Source organism: Apodemus sylvaticus, chromosome 19 (genome assembly GCF_947179515.1).
Source record: "Apodemus sylvaticus chromosome 19, mApoSyl1.1, whole genome shotgun sequence".
Lineage (NCBI taxonomy): Eukaryota > Metazoa > Chordata > Mammalia > Rodentia > Muridae > Apodemus > Apodemus sylvaticus.
In genome coordinates, this window is record NC_067490.1 from 6,960,011 (window position 1) to 6,978,853 (window position 18,843).

At 55.2% G+C, this 18,843-nt stretch overlaps 1 protein-coding gene across 1 annotated transcript in view; it reads right to left on the minus strand.

Annotated features, from left to right (window-relative positions):
• The window catches only part of Mdga1 (MAM domain containing glycosylphosphatidylinositol anchor 1), a 58,543-nt gene extending 44,873 nt beyond the window's left edge, over positions 1 to 13,670 (minus strand). Inside the window, exon 1 of the mRNA XM_052163600.1 lies at positions 13,381 to 13,670. Coding sequence (XP_052019560.1) covers positions 13,381 to 13,447 — 67 coding nt within the window. The 5' untranslated portion in view covers positions 13,448 to 13,670. The remainder of the gene's footprint in view (positions 1 to 13,380) is intronic.
• Positions 13,671 to 18,843: the final 5,173 nt, after the last annotated feature.

An 18,843-nucleotide genomic window follows, 5' to 3' on the forward strand; every position in this document is an offset into this window, starting at 1 on the left:
GATGGAAGCACCCCAAAAGGCCAGAGGAACCTCTGTGGTTCCTGTGAGAACTGCAGCTGTTCAGAACTGCAGGATAGCAAACTCCTTGCAGATATGGACGAAATTCTGTGGCTCTTTAAACCTGGCCTGTCGGGCAAGGTGACGAGCCCATTTTGACCTGATTTTGAATTCTTCAGAGCTAGGATCCACTTGCAGCACTATCCAAAGTACCCTGGGGACCCCTGCTTGTCTTCACCACTCCTTAACCCTGTCCTCCACAAACACAGACACTACCCTTATCTTTCAGAAAAGGTTCAGGCAATGGTTCTCAACCTGTGGGTCGCGACCCCCTGGGTTATTAAGACCACCATCTATCAGATATTTATATCACAGTTCATAACAGTAGCAGAATTACAGTTATGAAGAGGCAACAAAAATAATTTTATCGTGGGGGGGTCACCACAGCATGAGAGACTGTGTTAAAGTTGGGTCAGACAACATTAGGAAGGTTGAGGACCAATGACTTAGAGAAACTCATGCACTACGCACTGGGACTTAATGAGACGCTCTGGAAAGAGGCTTGAGCCTCGGGCCTCCAACTCTTCAAATCAGGCTGCTCCATCCACAAAGACCAGGCTGAGGGGTAGGACCTGCTGTCGGTGCCCCATGTCCCTCTAGCCACTCACTGTATGGAGCTTGACCCCACCCTGTCCACCCCAGCTGATCTCCCTTTGTGCCCGGTGGACTCAGAGGTCAGACTTAACAACAATCCTACCGTGGGAGGGATGCTTGGTCAAAGGAGGAAGCAGAGATGGGTGTGTCATCACCCCAGGGAAGAGAGGCAGATACAAACCAGAGCTCTCCAGAAGGATGCAGGGGAAACTGGTTTCATCCGGCTCCTCGAGGGGGAGGGGCCCCTCTTTTCCAGAGTTCATTTGCCTGCTTCAACCCTCTGCTACCTAAAACCTCAGTTCCAAGGGAGTTATGACGGCCTATGGTGTCCCCCATTGAAGCGTCCTGGTTATAACCATGTTCACACTGTGCCTAATCACCCCTTTCTTCCCTTACCCCAAGCAAGGGCAGCCCCTGGATACCCCCATGTCTGGACCACCTACCCCTTAGGGTAGGCCTGGGCTTCAGACCTGGGTTATAGCTTCCAGGCCTTCCCTGCTGGAGGCGGGGCTGTCCCTTGACAGCTGGCTGCTGCCTGCATGGCAGATCTTGTGTCAGCAAGCTCCAGACCTGCCCCCCCCCCACCCCTTGCCCACATACTGACTCAAAGCAAGTACCTCATCCCATCTTGGGGGGACGCTGAGGCTGTAGGATATTTGGAATGGAGTTCAAGGGTGGGGAGAGACAGGAATTCATTAATACCATAGTGACATGCCGAAGAGGTGACATGAGATATTGAGATTCTGTTGTGATCATGAAAAGAGAAAGAGGCTATTAAGATATGTTCTGTGGGCGTGCGGGGGAACGGGTGCCTCAGTGGGCCCACGCCGAGGCATCCCTTCCCCCTGAGGGACCAGCCACACGACAGTATAGTATAGAATAGAGTTTATTCAGGGTATGGGGAAGGGAGTTGAGGGGGTAGTAGAGGCAGAGAGAGAGAGAGAGAGAGAGAGAGAGAGAGGAGAGAAGCAGAGGCCGTGGAGAGAGAGTGACCATGTGGAGAGAGAGGATAGGGGAGGGGGAGGGAGAAGAGCCCAAGAGGGCAAGAGAGAAGCTAGGAGAGGAAGAGAATAAGAGAGAGACAGGGGCCTAGCATCCCTTTTAGAGCGGGCCAGGCCTACCTGACTGTTGCCAGTAATTGTAGGGAGGGGCACACCTGGCTGTTGCCAGGTAACTGTGAGGTGGAGTTTAGATAGAATCCTAATAGACTGGACTCTGGAGTCCCTCTATATGGCTATAGACTTCAGCCTGAGCACTTGATGGCTGTGTGGTCTTCACAAACTTTTCTCCTGTGATCTCAGGTCTCTTCCCACAGAGACCCATTGCATGAGGCCATAGTGGGGTGCCTGAGTCCTGTCTGCCACACCCTCCGGTGCTTCTGTATCTGCTCCGTGGGGAGCCCAGCCTCACTGCACATAGACCTTCATTAGCGCAGGACCCTGATCCGACCTTCCCTAAGGTCTCCTGCATTTTACTGCAGCGTTAGAACCAGACCCAAGGGATCAGGTCACTGGAATTCAGTTCTCTTCCAGCTCAGCCCTCCTGGGATTCCACTTAGAGTCAGAGAAACGAGACTCTGTCCAAGATGTCAAGACATGAAGAGGCTCGGGGCCAAGGACAGATTCGGGCGGATTCAGCTCCGGGTCTTTCTAACTTCAGGTTAGGTTCCAGCAAGCAGAAATAAGGTCAGACCATAGCAAGAACTTCCCAAAATGAAGGCCCAAAGAAAGACACGGGAAATTATAGTGGAGCTTCATGGACTCACGAGCTCCTTAGAAGTTAGCAAATGAACTTGTTCCCCTCAGAAGGACTTCCCCTCACCAGCCCTTCGGAGTCTGGTCTTGCAAGCCAGGAAGCTGCCACTCCCTAGGCCATAGAGTTGAGGCTGAAATGAGACACCTGCTAGTGGACAGACTCCCTGAAGAGCCTTGGAGCCAGGACAGAGGGGTTGGGAGGGCAAGGGGTCCCTTGGGGGAAGGGACAGAGCCACAAGCAGGCCTGACTGCAGACAAATCATTTGCCTGCTCCGGTCTGGGTCTTCTCCAAGGCCCTGTCTCACCAGAGGGAGGTCGGCAGAGCCGGTGAAGTGCAGCCATTCACACCCCTCGGACATTCTTCTCAGGCAAGACAGTGGGAAGGAATATGGTTCTGTGGTGGGCCGGGTGCTTGCTGCACTGCACAGCTCGGAATTCTTGCTGCCGCCTCCGGTCTCAAGGGTCCTTCCACACTCGGTCTCGGAGATCCACGTCTGGGTCACATGAGGCCACAAGGGGAGGGCTAAGTCTGCCACGCCCTGTTGGGACACTACTGCAACCGCACCTGAGGCACTGCTTGAAAAAGCTGGGCTTGGGCTGGAAAGGTGCTCAGGGCTAAGGAGCATTGGATGTCGTCCTAAGCAGAGGGCCCAAGGTCAGAGGACAGACACCCTCCCTCATCGGGCACCCACAGTCACCTATAACTCCAGCTCCAGGAGACCTGTTCTAGCTTGCAAAGGCACCTGTATTTGTGTATATACACACAGAGACAAGTAACTAAAAATAAAATAAATCTTAAAAAAAAAAAAAAGAAGAAGAAGATAGAGCCAGACAGGGCTGTATTCACAATTCTGGGAATGCACCGACAGGCAGTTCCTTAGGACTCGCTGGTCAGCCAGTTCAGCTAATCAGTGAGCCTCGGGTCAAGGTGATGCGCAACTGAGAAGGTCCCCTGACGAGTGTTGGACATAACCCTGCCCCTAGCGTTCTGGCTAGACTCCACCCCCACAGTCACCTGGCTACAGCCAGGTTCTCCCACCCCCCACCCCGCCCACAGTTACCTGGCAACGGCCAGGTAACCCAGCCCACTATAAAGGCGATGCCAGCCCCCTCCTAGCTGTCTTGCCCTTGTCTCTTGCCCCCCTGTTCCCTCTCTCCCCCCCCCCATTCTCCTCCCCTCTTTCCACGTGGTCATGGCCAGTTCTCACCCCTCTATCCCACTATCTTTGCTTTCTCCCTTTGCTTCTCTGTCTCTTTCCCTTTTCCGACTTTTCTATAATAAAGCTTTACAACCATGGGCTGTCTCTTCTTCTCTAAACCGGCCGTGTTGGAGAAATAGAACAGGCCTCACAGCATTTACAAGCAAGGACTTCCCAGTCCAGCCGGGCATCCTCTACAGGTACACAGGCCCCGCTCATTTTCCCTACAGACACGGATTTCTGCTCTCCTACAGATACAAACTCCCAAATAGGACAGCAGCACGCTGGAGGCTGGTATCTAGCCTGTCACCCATCTATCTCCATATCTGTCTCTTTTTCATCATCGTCATCATCATCATTATACTTTGTTGTGAAGTATGTGTGTGTGTGTGTGTGTGTGTGTGTGTGTGTGTGTACACATGCTCATTCCAAGATGAGCTTGTGGATGTCAAAGGGTACTTTTCAGAAGTCAGTTCTTTCCTTCCAAGTGGGACTTGGGGATTGAACTCACGTCCCCAGGCTTCGTGGCAAGTGCCTTTACTGGCTGAGCCAGCTCGTTGACCCCACGCATGTCTTTCTGTGGAACCCCTGTACTTCTGCAGGCAAGCGTGTGTGCACTTCAGCCTCCCTTTAAAACGGCCAAGGAATCAGGGGCTGTGCAATGTGAACAGAAGCACCTCCCCCGGGGGTGGGGCTTCTGAGAAAGCTTCTGGGAAGGAAGGAGGCGAGGAGTCCTGGGCTATGCTGGTGATGCTGGTGCTCGCCTTTAATCCCAGCACTCAGGAGGCAGGCAGACTTCTGAGTTCAAGGCCAGCCCGGTTTATAGAGAGAGTTTCAGGACAGTCGGGGCTACACAGAGAAACCTTGTCTCGAGAAAAAAAAGACTGGCCAAAATGTCAGACATACTGATTTAAGTGTGCATGACACCGATATTTGTTAGACTGACCTGGGGTTATCTTATGTGCAGCCAAATCCAGGGACTATTGCTTAAGCAGGAGCCCCAGATGGAAGGCGCCTGGAAGATCCCTGGACCCGAGGAGCCAGAGACTGAAGCCTCAGTGTTTCATGGGTAAACACGGATCCTGGAGGGCAGGGGGGCTCCTCAGGCTGCTTTAGGAATCAACCCATCCCCCGAAGAAAGTCTAGCGAACAAACCATCCAGGCAGTACCACCAGAGCCTCACAGCTGACATAGTTCAGGCAGGCACGAAGTCTGTCACTGGACAGCTTTGAGTTCAAATCCTGACTCTGCCATCTACCTGCCAACCGCAGGACCTTGGCACAGCACGCAGCCTGACCCTCAACCTTTCCACTTGGAAAATGAGAGCTGTGAGGAGCTCCTTAGGGACATCCAGCCCCCACCTCACCCCCACGTACCTCTCAGCCCTTAGCTGGTTTGGGGTGGGGATGCTCTGTGATTAAAGGCAAGAATACACCAGGCAGTGGTGGCGCACGCCTTTAATCCCAGCACTTGGAAGGCAGAGGCAGGTAGATTTCCGGTTCAAGGCCAGCCTGGTCTACAGAGTGAGTTCTAGGACAGCTAGGGCTACACGGAGAAACCCTATCTTGAAAAAGCAATCAATCAATCAATCAATAAAATAAAGCAGGAATAAAGCGGTATCCTGATCTCCTGGCCTGAGTCTTCTATGAGAACCATCCAAGCCAAAAGGCTGCAGCTGGTGACTTTAGAAATAATAAGTGGACTGTATTAAAGCCCCTAGGTTCAAGTGGAGCTTGGCTGACCCTCAGCTTGGGTAGTGGCCTGGAAGCCTCGACATGCCCTGGAGACATCCCAGGGAGAGGATGCAGCTAGGCCGGACTTGTTCTGACGTAGCTGCACCCCGCGTGTCGATCCAGGTAGCCTCTATGTCAAAGCACCAGTTTCAGGGTTTCCAGCCACAGCTTCCGTCCACAGAGCTGCAGCGGAGGGTCCAGCCTGCACTGAGGATAAGTTCCTGATGGCTTAGACAACCCGCCTCATAGTCTCCAACCCACCAGATAATCCTAGCATCCTGGCAGGCTCTGGGGCTGAAAGGGAACCGAAGGAAGTTTGAGGCAGCTTCTTCCAAGCCATCAAGGCAACTACAGAGAAGCAGGACTCTTAGAGTCACTTCGGGCCTCCATGGTCCTCCAAACTTCTCAAATGTGCAGCCCTACGTCCTATTTCTACACTCCCGCTTCCACGCAGCACCCTCCGGGGACATCCCTGCTGCCACCGCCTGTGCTCCCAGAGAGTCCCTATAGCTCACCTCAGAGCTGCCAAGGTACTGGCACCCCATGGAGGCTTCCCTGTGAGCCCAGGAACAGTAGGTGGCAAACCCACCTTCCAGACAGAGAAACTGAGGCTCTTCTTGAAGAGGGAGCCAGGTCCTGCCCACCTGCCTATTGCCCTTGTAAGGCAAAGAGCAATCCAGGGGCAGTGTCTCTGTGAGGAACAGCCTGGATCTGTGCTCCTCCACCTCACACAGCTCCTTCAACGCTGCCCGTCTTCTAGGTCCCCGTCCCTTCTCAAGCCACTGCTGGCGTGCCTCCCTAATGAGATCGACTTTGTCTCTGCTCTCTCTTCTCCCTAGACGTGGGTGCATTTCAGGCCCCTGGACTCAGCCACTGCCCCCACGGACACGCCTCTTCTCTGGCGATGTCCATACTGCTTTGTGGACATCATCCAAGGTGCATAGTAACCTCTTCTGAGCTGCATCATCCTCACGCCAGCCTCCCTGCCACCCAACCTAGGCACACAGCTCCCCTTCGAAACCACACTCCGTGGCTAGAATCATGGCTTTGTGGGCAGAGTCCCCCGCCTAACACAAAGCTAGTTCCGTCCTCAGCCCTCCCAGTGCTCCCAAGGCGAAAGGCAGGGAGGACAGAAGTTCAAGGTCATTCTTGACTGTGAAACCAGCCCTTCTCAAAACACCCCCTCCACCACCACCACCATTAAAGCTATTTGCCTGGGCCTTTGTTTGCCTGTCTGCAGGCTGACAGAAGGCTGGCCGGGCAGCTTCTCCTCTCAGGGTTTCATGCTGGGGCAGGATCAAGTAGCAATTCAGAAGCCCAGGCCCTTACCCTTTTCACTCTCCTGCCCCAAATCTGTCTAATCAACAGCTTTTTATTCTGTCTTTTCCCACTGCGAGCCAGCTCCCCAACTGCAAACCTCGGGCCATTGTCAGCTTCTGTCCCCCTGGGATCTCTTTCCCTGCCTCGCTCTCTGGGTCTCGTGACCATGTTCTGCAGGATCTCCAACTCACCCCCTTTCCCTTCTTCAAGGTACTTGGTTGGCGTTGGAAAACTTCCCCCTTGTACCCTTCTTAGGCCCCAAACCCCTCTACCATGCCCCATCCCACACAAACTCAGAAGCTCTTACACAGGCTTCAGTGCTCCGGACATCTGACCTGGCACATTCTCAGACCCTGTCTGCTCCCCTCCCTCCTCCTCCTGCTCTTTCTCTTCCTCACAACTGGACTCCTGAATTTTGTCCTAATGAGCCAGGTTGTGTCCATACCCCAGGGCCTTTGCCCTGGCCGTTTCCCATCTGGAAGGCTTCTGTGGATATCCGTGCAGTTTCCTCTCTAGGAATCTTCAAGTCTCTGCTCTTGGGGCAGCTCCCCAAGAAGGCCCCTATCCTCAGCCACTGGGTATCAGTGACCCCCAGTTTCTCCCCTCAGCCCGCCCCACCCCAGTCTGCATCACACTCCTCTCAATAAGACGCAGTATCTGCAAGCTCTCATGTCCTGATCGCCTCTCCCTCTGCAGTCACGTAAACTCCGGGAGAAACGAGAGCTGGTCTTGACCCTGCTTCCCCGAATCCCTCTTAGATTCAGTTCTTTTAGTTCCTTCTCCCAGTTTCTGAGCCAGACCAAAGCCTCAAGAAAGCTCTGCACCCTGAAGGGACCCCAGAAAAATCTCTGCACACTGCCCCCTCAAACACAGCAAACATTACCATTTCCCTTCCTACCAAGACCCTTCTACCTGTCTTCCCAAGACATCCACCATCACAGACTTTGCAGTTCTCGACTCTGGGCCCCACGAATGGGCTGCAACTTCATCTCTCTGAACCTCTTGGCATTTTCAGGGGTGATATGGGCTGAGGAGTCTATCTCTCCAGGAGGCTTGGTGCAAGCTGCAGTCAGTAATGTGCATTCATCATCTCCATCATCCTCATCCTCACCACCACCATCATCATCATCCCTTGACCTTCCGCTCCTCACAGCCCCGATTTCCTTTCAATCAATGCTTGGCCAACAGAGCAACCCTCTCTCTACCCAGGGTCTTCAGCTCTGCAAGCCCTCTGCCGGAGATGGCTTTCCCAGGCCTGGCTGCTGATGGCCAAGACTGATCCGATCTCCATCATCCGCAAGCCCTGGGTGGGTGACTTTTCCACCCTCCCTGAGTGTCTCATGTTGTCTTTGCCAAGAAGGGTTTATTGGATCTTTGTAGCATTAGTCCCTCCTTCCAGGACTCACCCCATGGTGCCCAGAACCAGCTTTACCAGAGGTGGAGACACAATAGATAATGCCCCGCCAAAAAATTGCTCCCCGTTTTCCTTCTCTCTACCCAGAAGGCCCATGGGCCCATCACTGGGGACCATCTCTTATCAACTGTGCCCCCCCCCAGTAGGTTACCTATGACCTTGGAGCCTCAGTGAAATGACAAAGATGGACACCCTGTGGGCTGCCTTCTCAGTATATCATGGGAAATGATGGCCATGGTCAGGTCAAGCCTTGGCAGCGCATGGGGGTACCACCGTGCCTGTGATTGGCCATCACCTTCACTAGGGATCCTCCCCCAAATGGGTCACTCTCCTAAAGGGGCTAGGAAGAGCCGAACCAGTGCATGGGGGTGGAGTTTCATTTTCTTAGACTTCCGTGCATTTCTTGATTGTTCTGCAAAGCACACATGTTTTCTAGTCTTGGGAGAAAGGAAGACACTCCATTGTTTAAAAATAAATAAAATCCATTCCTTTGAGCTAAGCCTGGTTCTCGCCTACCTCCTGCATCAGCTCTTAAATGCCACGTGGGCCCCTAGGCTTCTGACGGCAGAAAAGGAGATGGCCAGCCAGGGACCATACCTGGGTTTATAGAGAGGCAACTGTGCAGATGTATCAGAGCCTTCCACACACACCGCCTACTCGAGCCAGAGCCCCACAAGCTCAGCGGAACCCCCACAAAGTTCTCGACGGCCCAGAGAAGAATTGAGTCATCTTGGAAATGCAGGATAAACTGCTTTATCCATGGTCGGTGCCCTTAGATTCTGAGTCAGGCATGTGGGAGTTGGAGAGAGCCCCCTTCCACCCCAGGCTGGGGAATCAGGACTATGAGTCCTCTCCTGTGGTGGAGTGAGAAAGCCCGCAAAGAAAGGGAAGAGGCGATATGGTGGCCAAGCCTGCCCCCTGCTGGCGATGTCTGGAAGCGCAGCACCAGCTTTTCATCGAGGGGCCAAAAGGATTACACCCCACTTCTCCCTGTAAATTACAGGAATCAGAGACTTACTCAAACTGGAGTATCTGGTCAGGGAGAAGGTAAAGTGGGGCCTTTTCTAGACTGAGGGACCTGAAATTCCCTCCCGGGTCTCCCCAACTTTTGTGGGTGGGGTACCTTCTGATCTAATCTTCCTGAACCCAGTCACAGAAAGAGTCATCAGGGTTCCTGTGGAGAACAGGTTGAGAGGAATAGAGCCTCCATATTCCTGCCTGGGCCTTAATACACCCAGGTCCCTCCGTGCCTCCTGGGCAACCAGGAGAAGCCAGCCTTGCTACCACAGCCTGGTTTCCACTCCCACCCCAGGTATCGATCTTTTGCATCATTCATTTGCCAGGCCGTGGCGGCTGTGATTAGCTCCCTCCACCTCCCTACGGAGCCCCCCGCCCATCCCTTCATGTTCCAGCAAAGCAAAGCTAATACAGGGCTCTAAATGAGGCTTTGCCACCCCGGCTCAGGAGCTCAGAGCTAGACCTGGCCAATTACATGCAGGCCCCTCAGATAGTCCCAGCCTGCCCCTTAAGGAATCTTTTCCTTCCTCACACAATCCCTTCCAATCTAGCTTCCAGACCCCAGAAACTCTCCCAGGTATGATACTCAGATGTCCAGCCCTCAGAGTAGGAAGGGGCGTCTGCCTAAAATGGGGTGGGGCGGGGGGGGGGGGGACAAACCAGAAGGAGTTGTATAGAATAACCCTGTGGGGAGCCCCCAGGCAGGCTTGGGGGAGCTGCCCGAAGGCAGCACAGGCAAATAGCCTGGATTTGTGGACACAAAACAATCTTTGCCTCGGGCAGTGTCTGCAACAAAGAATGAAACCAGAAAGGGGACAAAAGTAGGCGTGACTTTCCTTGGGGAGTTAGGAAAACCTAAGCCTGCTGCTGACCCAAGGGTCAACCTGCTTCCAGAACCTGCTTCTCCAGGGAAGAGCTTAAACAGCCATGTTCAAGGCAGGGGTGTGGAACTCAGAGAGAAAAGTCCCAAGTGTCTCCACCCACCTCAATACTAGAAACCCCACACTGGGAAATTCAGTTCCCGAAATTCCTCTCTCCCCACCACCATTCCCCAGAGGTGGGGAGAACCTGACTTGGTGATAATTCTGTAAGCGATGTTGCTCTTGTCAAATTATTCAACATCTGTCTTCATGTTCCCACAAAAATTAGCATAGGATAGTAGTTTCTGATGACACCTTTGGTGAAATATTTTGACTTCCCCCAGTAAGTTGCAAACAACCTGTCTTAAGGATAATGTCACTTCCCACTCCTGCATATTAAATAATCCAGGGGTTTGTTGTGTTTTTTGTGATGAGCTAAATCCTGCTCACTGGCCCCTGCCCGGGAGCCTAACTGCTTTGAGAGGTTTGAGAGGATAAGAAGTCTCTGACTCTGCCTTCATAGAGTGTGTTACCCCTCCTTCACCAGCCTACTGTCTTTGTCACAGAACTAGACCTCTCTGGGGCCAGCCTCAGCTCTACACACACACACACACACACACACACACACACACACACACACACACACACTGGCCCGGCAGAAGGCAGATTATAGGATCCACCCTGAAAACAACAAACTAGGCTAGAGATTGAGAAGCGGGGAAAGGAGCAGGCCCCGCTCCAAATGGACCATCTGGTCCCATCCCCGGCCCACTGTAGCATCTGTGGCCCCAGAGAAAAGCAAAGCCACCTGACCAGACTGTGAGGGCCTCCCCAGTCCTGCTGCTGCTGGCCAGCTTCAGAGCTGGAGCGTGGACCCAGCAGGATTCAGAGCCTAGGGCTCTGAGCAGCTGTCTCCCACTAGGATGGGTGACCCTCACCCACGCCAAAGGTTTCTGTTCCCTGTTCCCTGGTCTCACCCTCCTTATGAGACTATCCCTTTCAGCAGCAGCACAGGCCTGGGACAGAACTGTAGCAGCTGAAGTCTATCCGCAGCACACACTAACATACGACCTCTCCCTCCTCCAGGCTAGTGAACCCCAGCACTTCAGACAATTCCCTCTCTTAGGGCGGCAAGTCGAGGTCCTCATGCTCTCTGAGTAGAAACCTTCAACTACAGCCCTCCAACTTGGTGAATGCCAAACTCTGGAGACACCTCAGAATCTCGTGAGGCATTGTCAACCTGCCTCCACCCTAGCTCTTCACAAACTCAAACAAACTCATTGGTGTTCGTTCCTACAGGATGCCGGGTACCAGACTGGGGCTGGATGCTGCGGTGGATGACCAGGGTGGACATCTTCATCCCTGGATACCTCCACGCTCCCGCTCTTTTGCTTCATCTGCTTTGGGGTTCAGAGAAATGGGTGGGGTAGAACACATCCTAGCTCTTCACCCTACGCCTTAGTTCCAACCGTGCTGAGGTGTCACCAAGCACTTGTAACCTCACAAGGGACACAGCTTCTGTTTCTCCTGCTTCCCGTTCACCTCCAGAAAGCTGTCCTGCTCAGTAATCCCCTCGGCAACCCAGCCTTCCCTGGAGCCAAGCTCTCTAAGTGCAGGAGCAAAAAGAATGACACTGAGGAACGGGAGACGGACCCAGTGTGCCTACCCTTCTTTGCTTTGTAACAGGAGCAGCTGGGACCCCTGCGTATGAGAAATGGGATAGAGAAACTTGAAAATGAGGGTCTACAGAGATCATGGTTCCTCTCTCCTAACCTCTGTCCTCCTTGTTGGGGTTCCTACGTAGACCCAGAGAGGCCTCCTTAAACGTCTCCCAGATGAAGATGGAAAAGCCCAAGCCAAGAGCATGAGATGGTATCATCAGACCAGGCCAAGGACAGAGGCAGGAGGAAGGTGCTGGTGACAGACCCGCATCTCAGGAGGGCGTGTGAGCAAGTTACAATAGCCCCTTGGGACACTCCCTTGAAGGTGGCAGTGACTGGGCTGCTGGTATCTTTAGTGATGATGGAGAACAGGGGCTCTGAGGTCTCCGGTGTCTTCCCCTGTCTTGTTTCATAGCCCCCCACTCCCAATACATAAAGCCCAGCCTCCTGCAGCACCCCCTCCCCCCACCTGCCTTTTTCTGGCCTATGCCAGGGGCCAGGCAGTAAGAGACACACAAACTAATTAAGAAGCAGAGTTTGGCTGGATGCCTGGGTTGGCCTCACCAGGGAATTAAGCCCTAGCCAGCTAGCTGTTAGAGCCCAGGGGTGTACACTTTCCAGACACCCTCTCTCCAGGACGCTCCTTTCTCCTGCCTGGCACAGTCAGGGACCCAGGACCTGAAGCTAGTAGCCAGGGGATATGGCTTCTGTCAGTCACACAGTCCAGGTCCAACTCCCTCTACTCTCAAAGAGAATAATTAGATTCTTAGCCCCAGAGAAAGCGGGAGAATTCTGCCCACCCCAGCCACAGATCATTAGAAAGTCACTACAAAGCCCACCCTGCGGTGGTGAGCAGAAGGCCAAGTCAGGGCCGTGGACTCTGGGGACTGACTGACTTTCTGTGCTGTGCACGTCGGGAGGATGACCCTGGGTAGTATGGAACCAAGGAGTCTTCAGTGGGGAAACCCACAGCGTGGACTGGAGAAAAAGGTCTTGGGTAGCCAAGAATTAGAGCTGCGTGGCGGGAGGCAGAGTTTAGACACGCAGCCGGATGGGTGCGAGCCGTGTTTGCGTTTCCTGAGGACTGTGGCTGAATGTGTCTGTGTGTGCAAGCAGGCAGAAGGAAGCTGGGGCTGGGGTTCTGTGGTTGGGAACCAGAGACGGGAAGAGCCGGCTCTGGAGAGGTCTGAAAAGGGATGCGGAGAACAGTAGGCGCCTGGGCTTAGGGGACGAGCCCAGCTACGGCTCAGATCGCTAAGAAGCCAGAAGAGGCGATCGAGCCGCGGCCACTGCCGGGAAGGCGAGCCAGCCTCAGGGCCGCGGTGCTGGAGAGCTTCTCGCCCGCCAGCCGCGCACAACTCCGGATCGCACATCGCCCGCTTCCAATCGGGAGGCTGAGCCGAGGGAGGAAAAGGATTTGGTGGGAACAGCTGCCCCAGCCCAGACCTTCCTTGAGCTCTTCCCGGGTCTCCTGAGCCCACTGCATTATTCTCCCAAGACTTCCAGATCTCTCCAACCCCCTGGAAAGATTTCGGAAAGCCAAGATCTCACCCTAGCATCTCCAGCCTCACGCCAATACCCTAGGACCGGCTGTTGGGCTCGGGAGCAGCCTGCTCGGTCTCCCGGCGCCCAGGCGAGGGCGGAGACGCGGCCATCCGTTCTAGAGTGCAAACCCAGGGCTCCACCAAGCCCCGGCAGCGCGCACTTTGAGCAAGATCTTGTAAAGTTTCCGCGCGGCTCCGCCAGGGTGGAGCGGGACGCTGGCTCTTACCGTAGACTCCTTGTCCCCGACAGTGGAAGGGGATCAGCGCCAGAAGTAGAAGGCAGGTCACCTCCATCTTCACGGCCAGTGCTTCATCCCCGCGAGGCGGCGCAGCCTGAGAGGCGGCGGGGGGCTCATCCGCCGGGGCGCCGCGATGCCCTCCGCGTTCCCTCCTTTTCCCTGAGACGCGTTGGAGAGGGCGGCGACCGAGACTAGGAGTCTGAGCAAGCCGCTACTCGGCTTCGTCCTCTTCCCAAAGGGCGGCTGCCCGGGTGGAGACGCAGGGGGCGCTGGCCCAGACCTTGATGCCTCTGCGCACCGGCGCAGCAGCCAGCTCCCTGGCTTGGAAAGCTCCGCCACCGAGCAGTCCTGAGTCCCCAGAGCTGTCCGCCGAGGGAGCTGAGCGCGGGGGGACCTCTTTCCCGCGGCGGCCGAGCTCCGATCCAACAGGCCACCGATGCCTGACAAACTTGTCGTTTCCCCGCCCAGGGGACGCCCCTCCGCGGAGCCAGGCCGGGAGGCCGGGGCTCTGCTTTGGTTAATCCGCTGGCTCCAGTCCTGCAGTAGGTGTGGAGGGCTCCGCAGCCCGACCCAGGGGATCCGGGCTGGGCGCCCTTCCCGGAGGCGAGGGCGCCCGGGTCCCGGTCCTTTGGAGCGCCGGAGCAGGGAGGACTGGGTTCGGCCACGGGGCGAGCGCTCCGGGTCCCCGAGTCCGCGAAGTTAGCCGAGCCGCCGCCGAGGAATCCGGGAGAGGCGATCGCGTCCCGGCGCCCCCGCGGGAATCCGGAGAACGATTCCAAAGCAAGAAGGACCGCAGCCAGCAAGGGAAAGAGGAAAGTTTGAGTCCTTTGAAAATAATTCGCGCTCTTGCCGAGGCCCGGGCTCAGGAGCCGCCGGCCGCCTCCTCTCTCCCCGCTCCTCTCCCGCCGTCTGGCCGCCGCCGTGGCATTCCCGGGCTCCGCGATCTCGGGAGAGCGGGGCTGCGCCGCGCCCCAAGTTGGGCGTCCCCGCCCCCCTCCCGGCGGCCTGGGCCCGAGGGGGGCCCAGCGGGCGGGGCCGGGCCGGGCTCCCGGGCACGGCGGCCACTCCGGCTCCGGGGCCGCGGGAGCGCTCCGCTCGCTCGGCAACTTGGGCTTCGCTGTGCTGCTTTCTGGTCCCTCCGAGCTTTTCATTCCGCGCTTCCTCCACCTCCCCACCACCACCCCGCCTCCCGCTCTCCCTCCTCCCTCTCTCCCTCCTCCCATCTCCGCGATCGGTCTCTCGCTCTCCCACCCTTTGTCGCTCGCTCTCCTGTTTGATTCCCCTCCAGTTAAAAAAAGGGGGGAGCCAATTAAAGGCAGCCTAGCTCGCCCGGCCCAGCCTCTGTCCAATTTCCTTGCTTCCCCCAGGACCAATTAGAGAAAACAAAACAGGGCTGGGGGAAGCAGTCTCTCTCTCTCTCTCTCTCTCTCTCTCTCTCTCTCTCTCTCTCTCTCTCTCTCTCTCTCTCTCTTTCTCTCTCTCCGCCCCCCATCTCTCTCTCCCTATCTCCGCCTCCCCCACCAGCCCCCTGGCAGAAAAATGTCAGAAAGCAGCAATGGATCCATCTATCCCGAGGACAGTAGCGGGAACGTGGGTTCGGCGCGGGCTCTGCAGCCGCGCACTCGCACACGCTCTCCGCCCGCCCTTGCACAGCCCAGGCTGGCAAAGCTCGGGCCGGGTGCAAACGATCGCCGCACGCTCGCCCTCGCCGGGCAGGCACCGGCGGGCTGGTTGCGGGGACCCAAGCCTGCAGGGCACTGGACACTTAATGAATGTTTTGCACTTTGGAGAAGGCGATACTGGAGCCTAAGATCGGAGGGAAAGGCCGAGGCGTCTGCGTCTCCTAGACCAGAGCTGGCGCGAGAGGCGGTTGCCTGCTGTCGCTCTGCAGGGATGTTGGCTCGGCTTGGGAATCCCGCCACCTCCACCACCACCCGCCCCTGGCAGAGCCCCAGCCCCTTTCTAAGCTGCCTCGGCCGCTCCCCGGGTCGGGCGCTCGGTCGCTGCCAGAGCCGCTGAGGAGGACGCGCTTGCAGCTCGTGTCCTAGCTGCGGCCCACAGGTTGCCAACAGGTTTGCCAGCAAGACCCCCGTGCCAGAGCTCCACAGGGACACCCAGTGTCCCCATCAGCCCGCTTCTCTCAAACCCTGCCTACCCGTGAGACCTCAGGCGTGGCCAAGTGCCCTAGGGGTGCACGCGCTTCTCGCAGCCAAGCCGGGAAGCCTGGTTCTTCCCTACTCCGAGACTCCTCCGTCACCTTAACCCGGCCCTCCCCGAAGCCGAAGCCGAAGCCGTGACCAAGACGTAGTTCCTTCCAGACGCCCTTGGGGAGGGGCGTGGGCTGGGGAGAGAGGCGCGCGACCTCCCTGGCGCCTGCGATCACATCCTCCCTCCAACCCAGGTCCTGCTAATCTCACCTGCTCCACCTGTCGCCGTTATTTATCTCGGCGGGAGCGCAGGGATTGCACTAGAGCGGCCCGTGGGAGCGCGGACAGTCGCAGCAGCTAACAAGCTCGGGAAGCTAGATCCTGTTCAGGATCCACCGCGATGGTGGATCCGGGACTTGAGGCATCTGTCCAAACTCAAAGACCTGTTTCGTCCACCCAAAGAGTCGATTCTCTTGCGCGTAAATCAACGCATAAATTAAAAATAGTAATAACAAACCCCTCCTTCCTCTCCACTCCCACCGGGATGTTCCTCCTCTGGCCCTCCTGGATAGACATAACCTATTAAGAAGGAGTGGAAAACACAAGGAGTTGCCTGGTAGGTGGGGAGGGGTGCCATCAGCCTGACCCTTCTCAGTTTCCCCATGGTTCATGCAGGCTAGCCACACTTGTTCGTGCCTTCTTTGTTTTGTCCTCCTATTACTAGGGGTGGGAGTCCAAGGCTCAGTTAAGGGTATCCAAACTCAACTCGGCAGATGGCAGCTGGAGATTGATTGAAAGAATGAACGAGCCTGGCAGTGGTGGCCCACGCCTTTAATTCCAGCACTTGGGAGGCAGAGGCAGGCAGATTTCTGAGTTCGAGGCCAGCCTGGTCTATAGAGTGAGTTCCAAGCCAGCCAGGGCTATACAGAGTAACCTTGTCTCAAGAAAAAAAAAAAAATGAATGAATGAATGAATGAATGATGTCCATCATCAGCTAGATCCTGCAGGCCAAGGCTACCTTCCCTGTGCTCCTCTCACAGGCGCCTGTTAACCTGAAGGGAAATGCATGATCCGCTCCATAGACGTCCAACGTCTTCCCACCCACCTCTCCACTCAGTCTGAAAGGGAAGTGGTATCAAATGAGGGGGCAGTGGTGAGTAGCTTGGTTTATTGTCATGTGTTGCCATTATTGGGAATCTTCCAGAACCCCCCAGGAAGCTCCCGGGGAGCCATCATTGATGAGTCAGGCTCTCTCTGGCTTTGCCTATTCTGGGAAACTGTTGTCTTCTCTTCCCAACCCCAAACAGCATCAAATTATCCTTCTCCGGCCTAGCAGAGAGGATGAGGCACCTTGTCTGAACACATATTGGCCTGGAAAAGAACGAGGCCTAGTGGTGGAGGAGGGTGGGGAGGAGGGGAGCAGAAGTCCAGAGCCTGGCAGGCTGGGATTGAACATTTGCTGTGCTAATCCACTTGTGAATACTCGCTGTGTGTAGTGTAAACACCTCGACAGCCTGTTCATGTGTTCCTGTCAACTCAGTCATTTCCTCCCCAGCGTTCCAGGCCTGCTGCCTGGGACAGAGCCTCAGAATTGACAGCGGCAGCCAACCTCAGCGGAAGCAGAGGACCACCAGGCTTGTGGTCCAGCCTTCAGCTGTCTGGGCCTTGTTTGCACCCAGATATCAAGCAAGTGGGATTTCTACCTAACTGGGTACCTGCTACAGGGGCAGAGGTTTTGGGTCGGACATTATCCGGCATCTTAGAGAGATGCTCACGGAGATGCCGCGGGGTCAGGTGCTGATCAGGCTGGTCAGCTTTCTCCTTCCTGCTGAGCTACCCAAGCTGCAGATATGCAAGCCCAGAGGTGGCTAGCCACACCTCTGTAATTCCTACTATGAAACTGGGACAATAACTAGCATCTCCTAGTTGCTACATGCACTAGAACAGCGCTCTGGGCCACACATGGATGGGTCTGTTAAGAATGTGGAGGCATCAGCCAGGCGGTGGTGGCCCATGCCTTTAATCCCAGCACCTGGGAGGCAGAGGCAGGTGGATTTCTGAGTTCAAGAACAGCCTGGTCTACACAGTGTGTTCCAGGACAGCCAGGGCTACATAGAAAAACCCTGTCTCAAAAAACAACAACAACAACAACAACAACAACAACAAAAAACCAAACAAACATAATGTGGAGCTATGACCCCAAGACCAGCAGGAACCCTGCTGAGGGGAACCATAAGGATTCTTAGCATCAGACTGCAGCAGGCCACAGTCATTTCCTCACTGAAGAAAGCCCTCCTCTTTCCTTTGCCTCCAAGAAGGCTCAGCACTTGGGCCCCAGGAAGTACCCAGAACTAGCTCACTCTGGCCGTGTCTGAAATGAGCCAGGGAGACTGGATTCCAGGGCAGGGCCCAGCATGGACAGTTATCTGCGGTCTCTAATGACATCAGGGTTTCTAGAAAGCGCTCCATCTCTTTCTTGTGCAATGCCTCATCTCTTGCTTGCTGTCCTCTTGTGAGTCAGAGCCTGCAAGGAAAGCAAAGGAAGAGTGTGGAGAGACTCGGCCTGGCCCCAATGGGGCCGTCGCCTTGCGAAGTAGATTGCGTCTGAAAATCATACGGTGGCAGGTATTGATTGGATCGCACAGCAGGCAGAGTTCTGGTCAAGGGGAGGAGGGAGACTGGGAGGAGATGAGGAACGGTGAGAGTTATGACCCCGCTGAAAGACCAGTTTATTAATTCGAGCTCTAACAAATAGCCAATTAATGGCTCCAGCTGCTAATTAGTAAGCAGTTAACTTGTGTTATAAATTGTATAGCTCGAGACTAAGGATAATGTAATCTTTCCATGACACCCTGGATGAGGGAGGGCTATGGAATTTTGTCACCAGAGCTGTATCCCACCCCATCCTTCACCTGCTATCCCCACCACACCCAGTTAGACCGTGGTGATAGAATGCAGGCTTTATATGAACACAGTATTCTTTACGTCTGCCATCCATTGAGAGCCCTGGGTGCTGTGGACTCAGCACAAACAAGAGAGACAAAATCTCTTCTGGAGGCGGTGAGATAGCTCATCAGACAAAGGTGCTTGCTACCAAGCCTGAAGCTACCAAGCACTCGTGTAAAAAAAATACACACACACACACACACACACACACACACACACACACACATATATATATATATAAAAGACAAAACACTTTCTTTATGGGGGTGTAAAGAGACACACAATGGGCCAAGCAAATACAGAAACTATCTGGTGTTTAGATAGTAAAGAGAATGTAGCTGTGGGAGTTGGTAGAAAG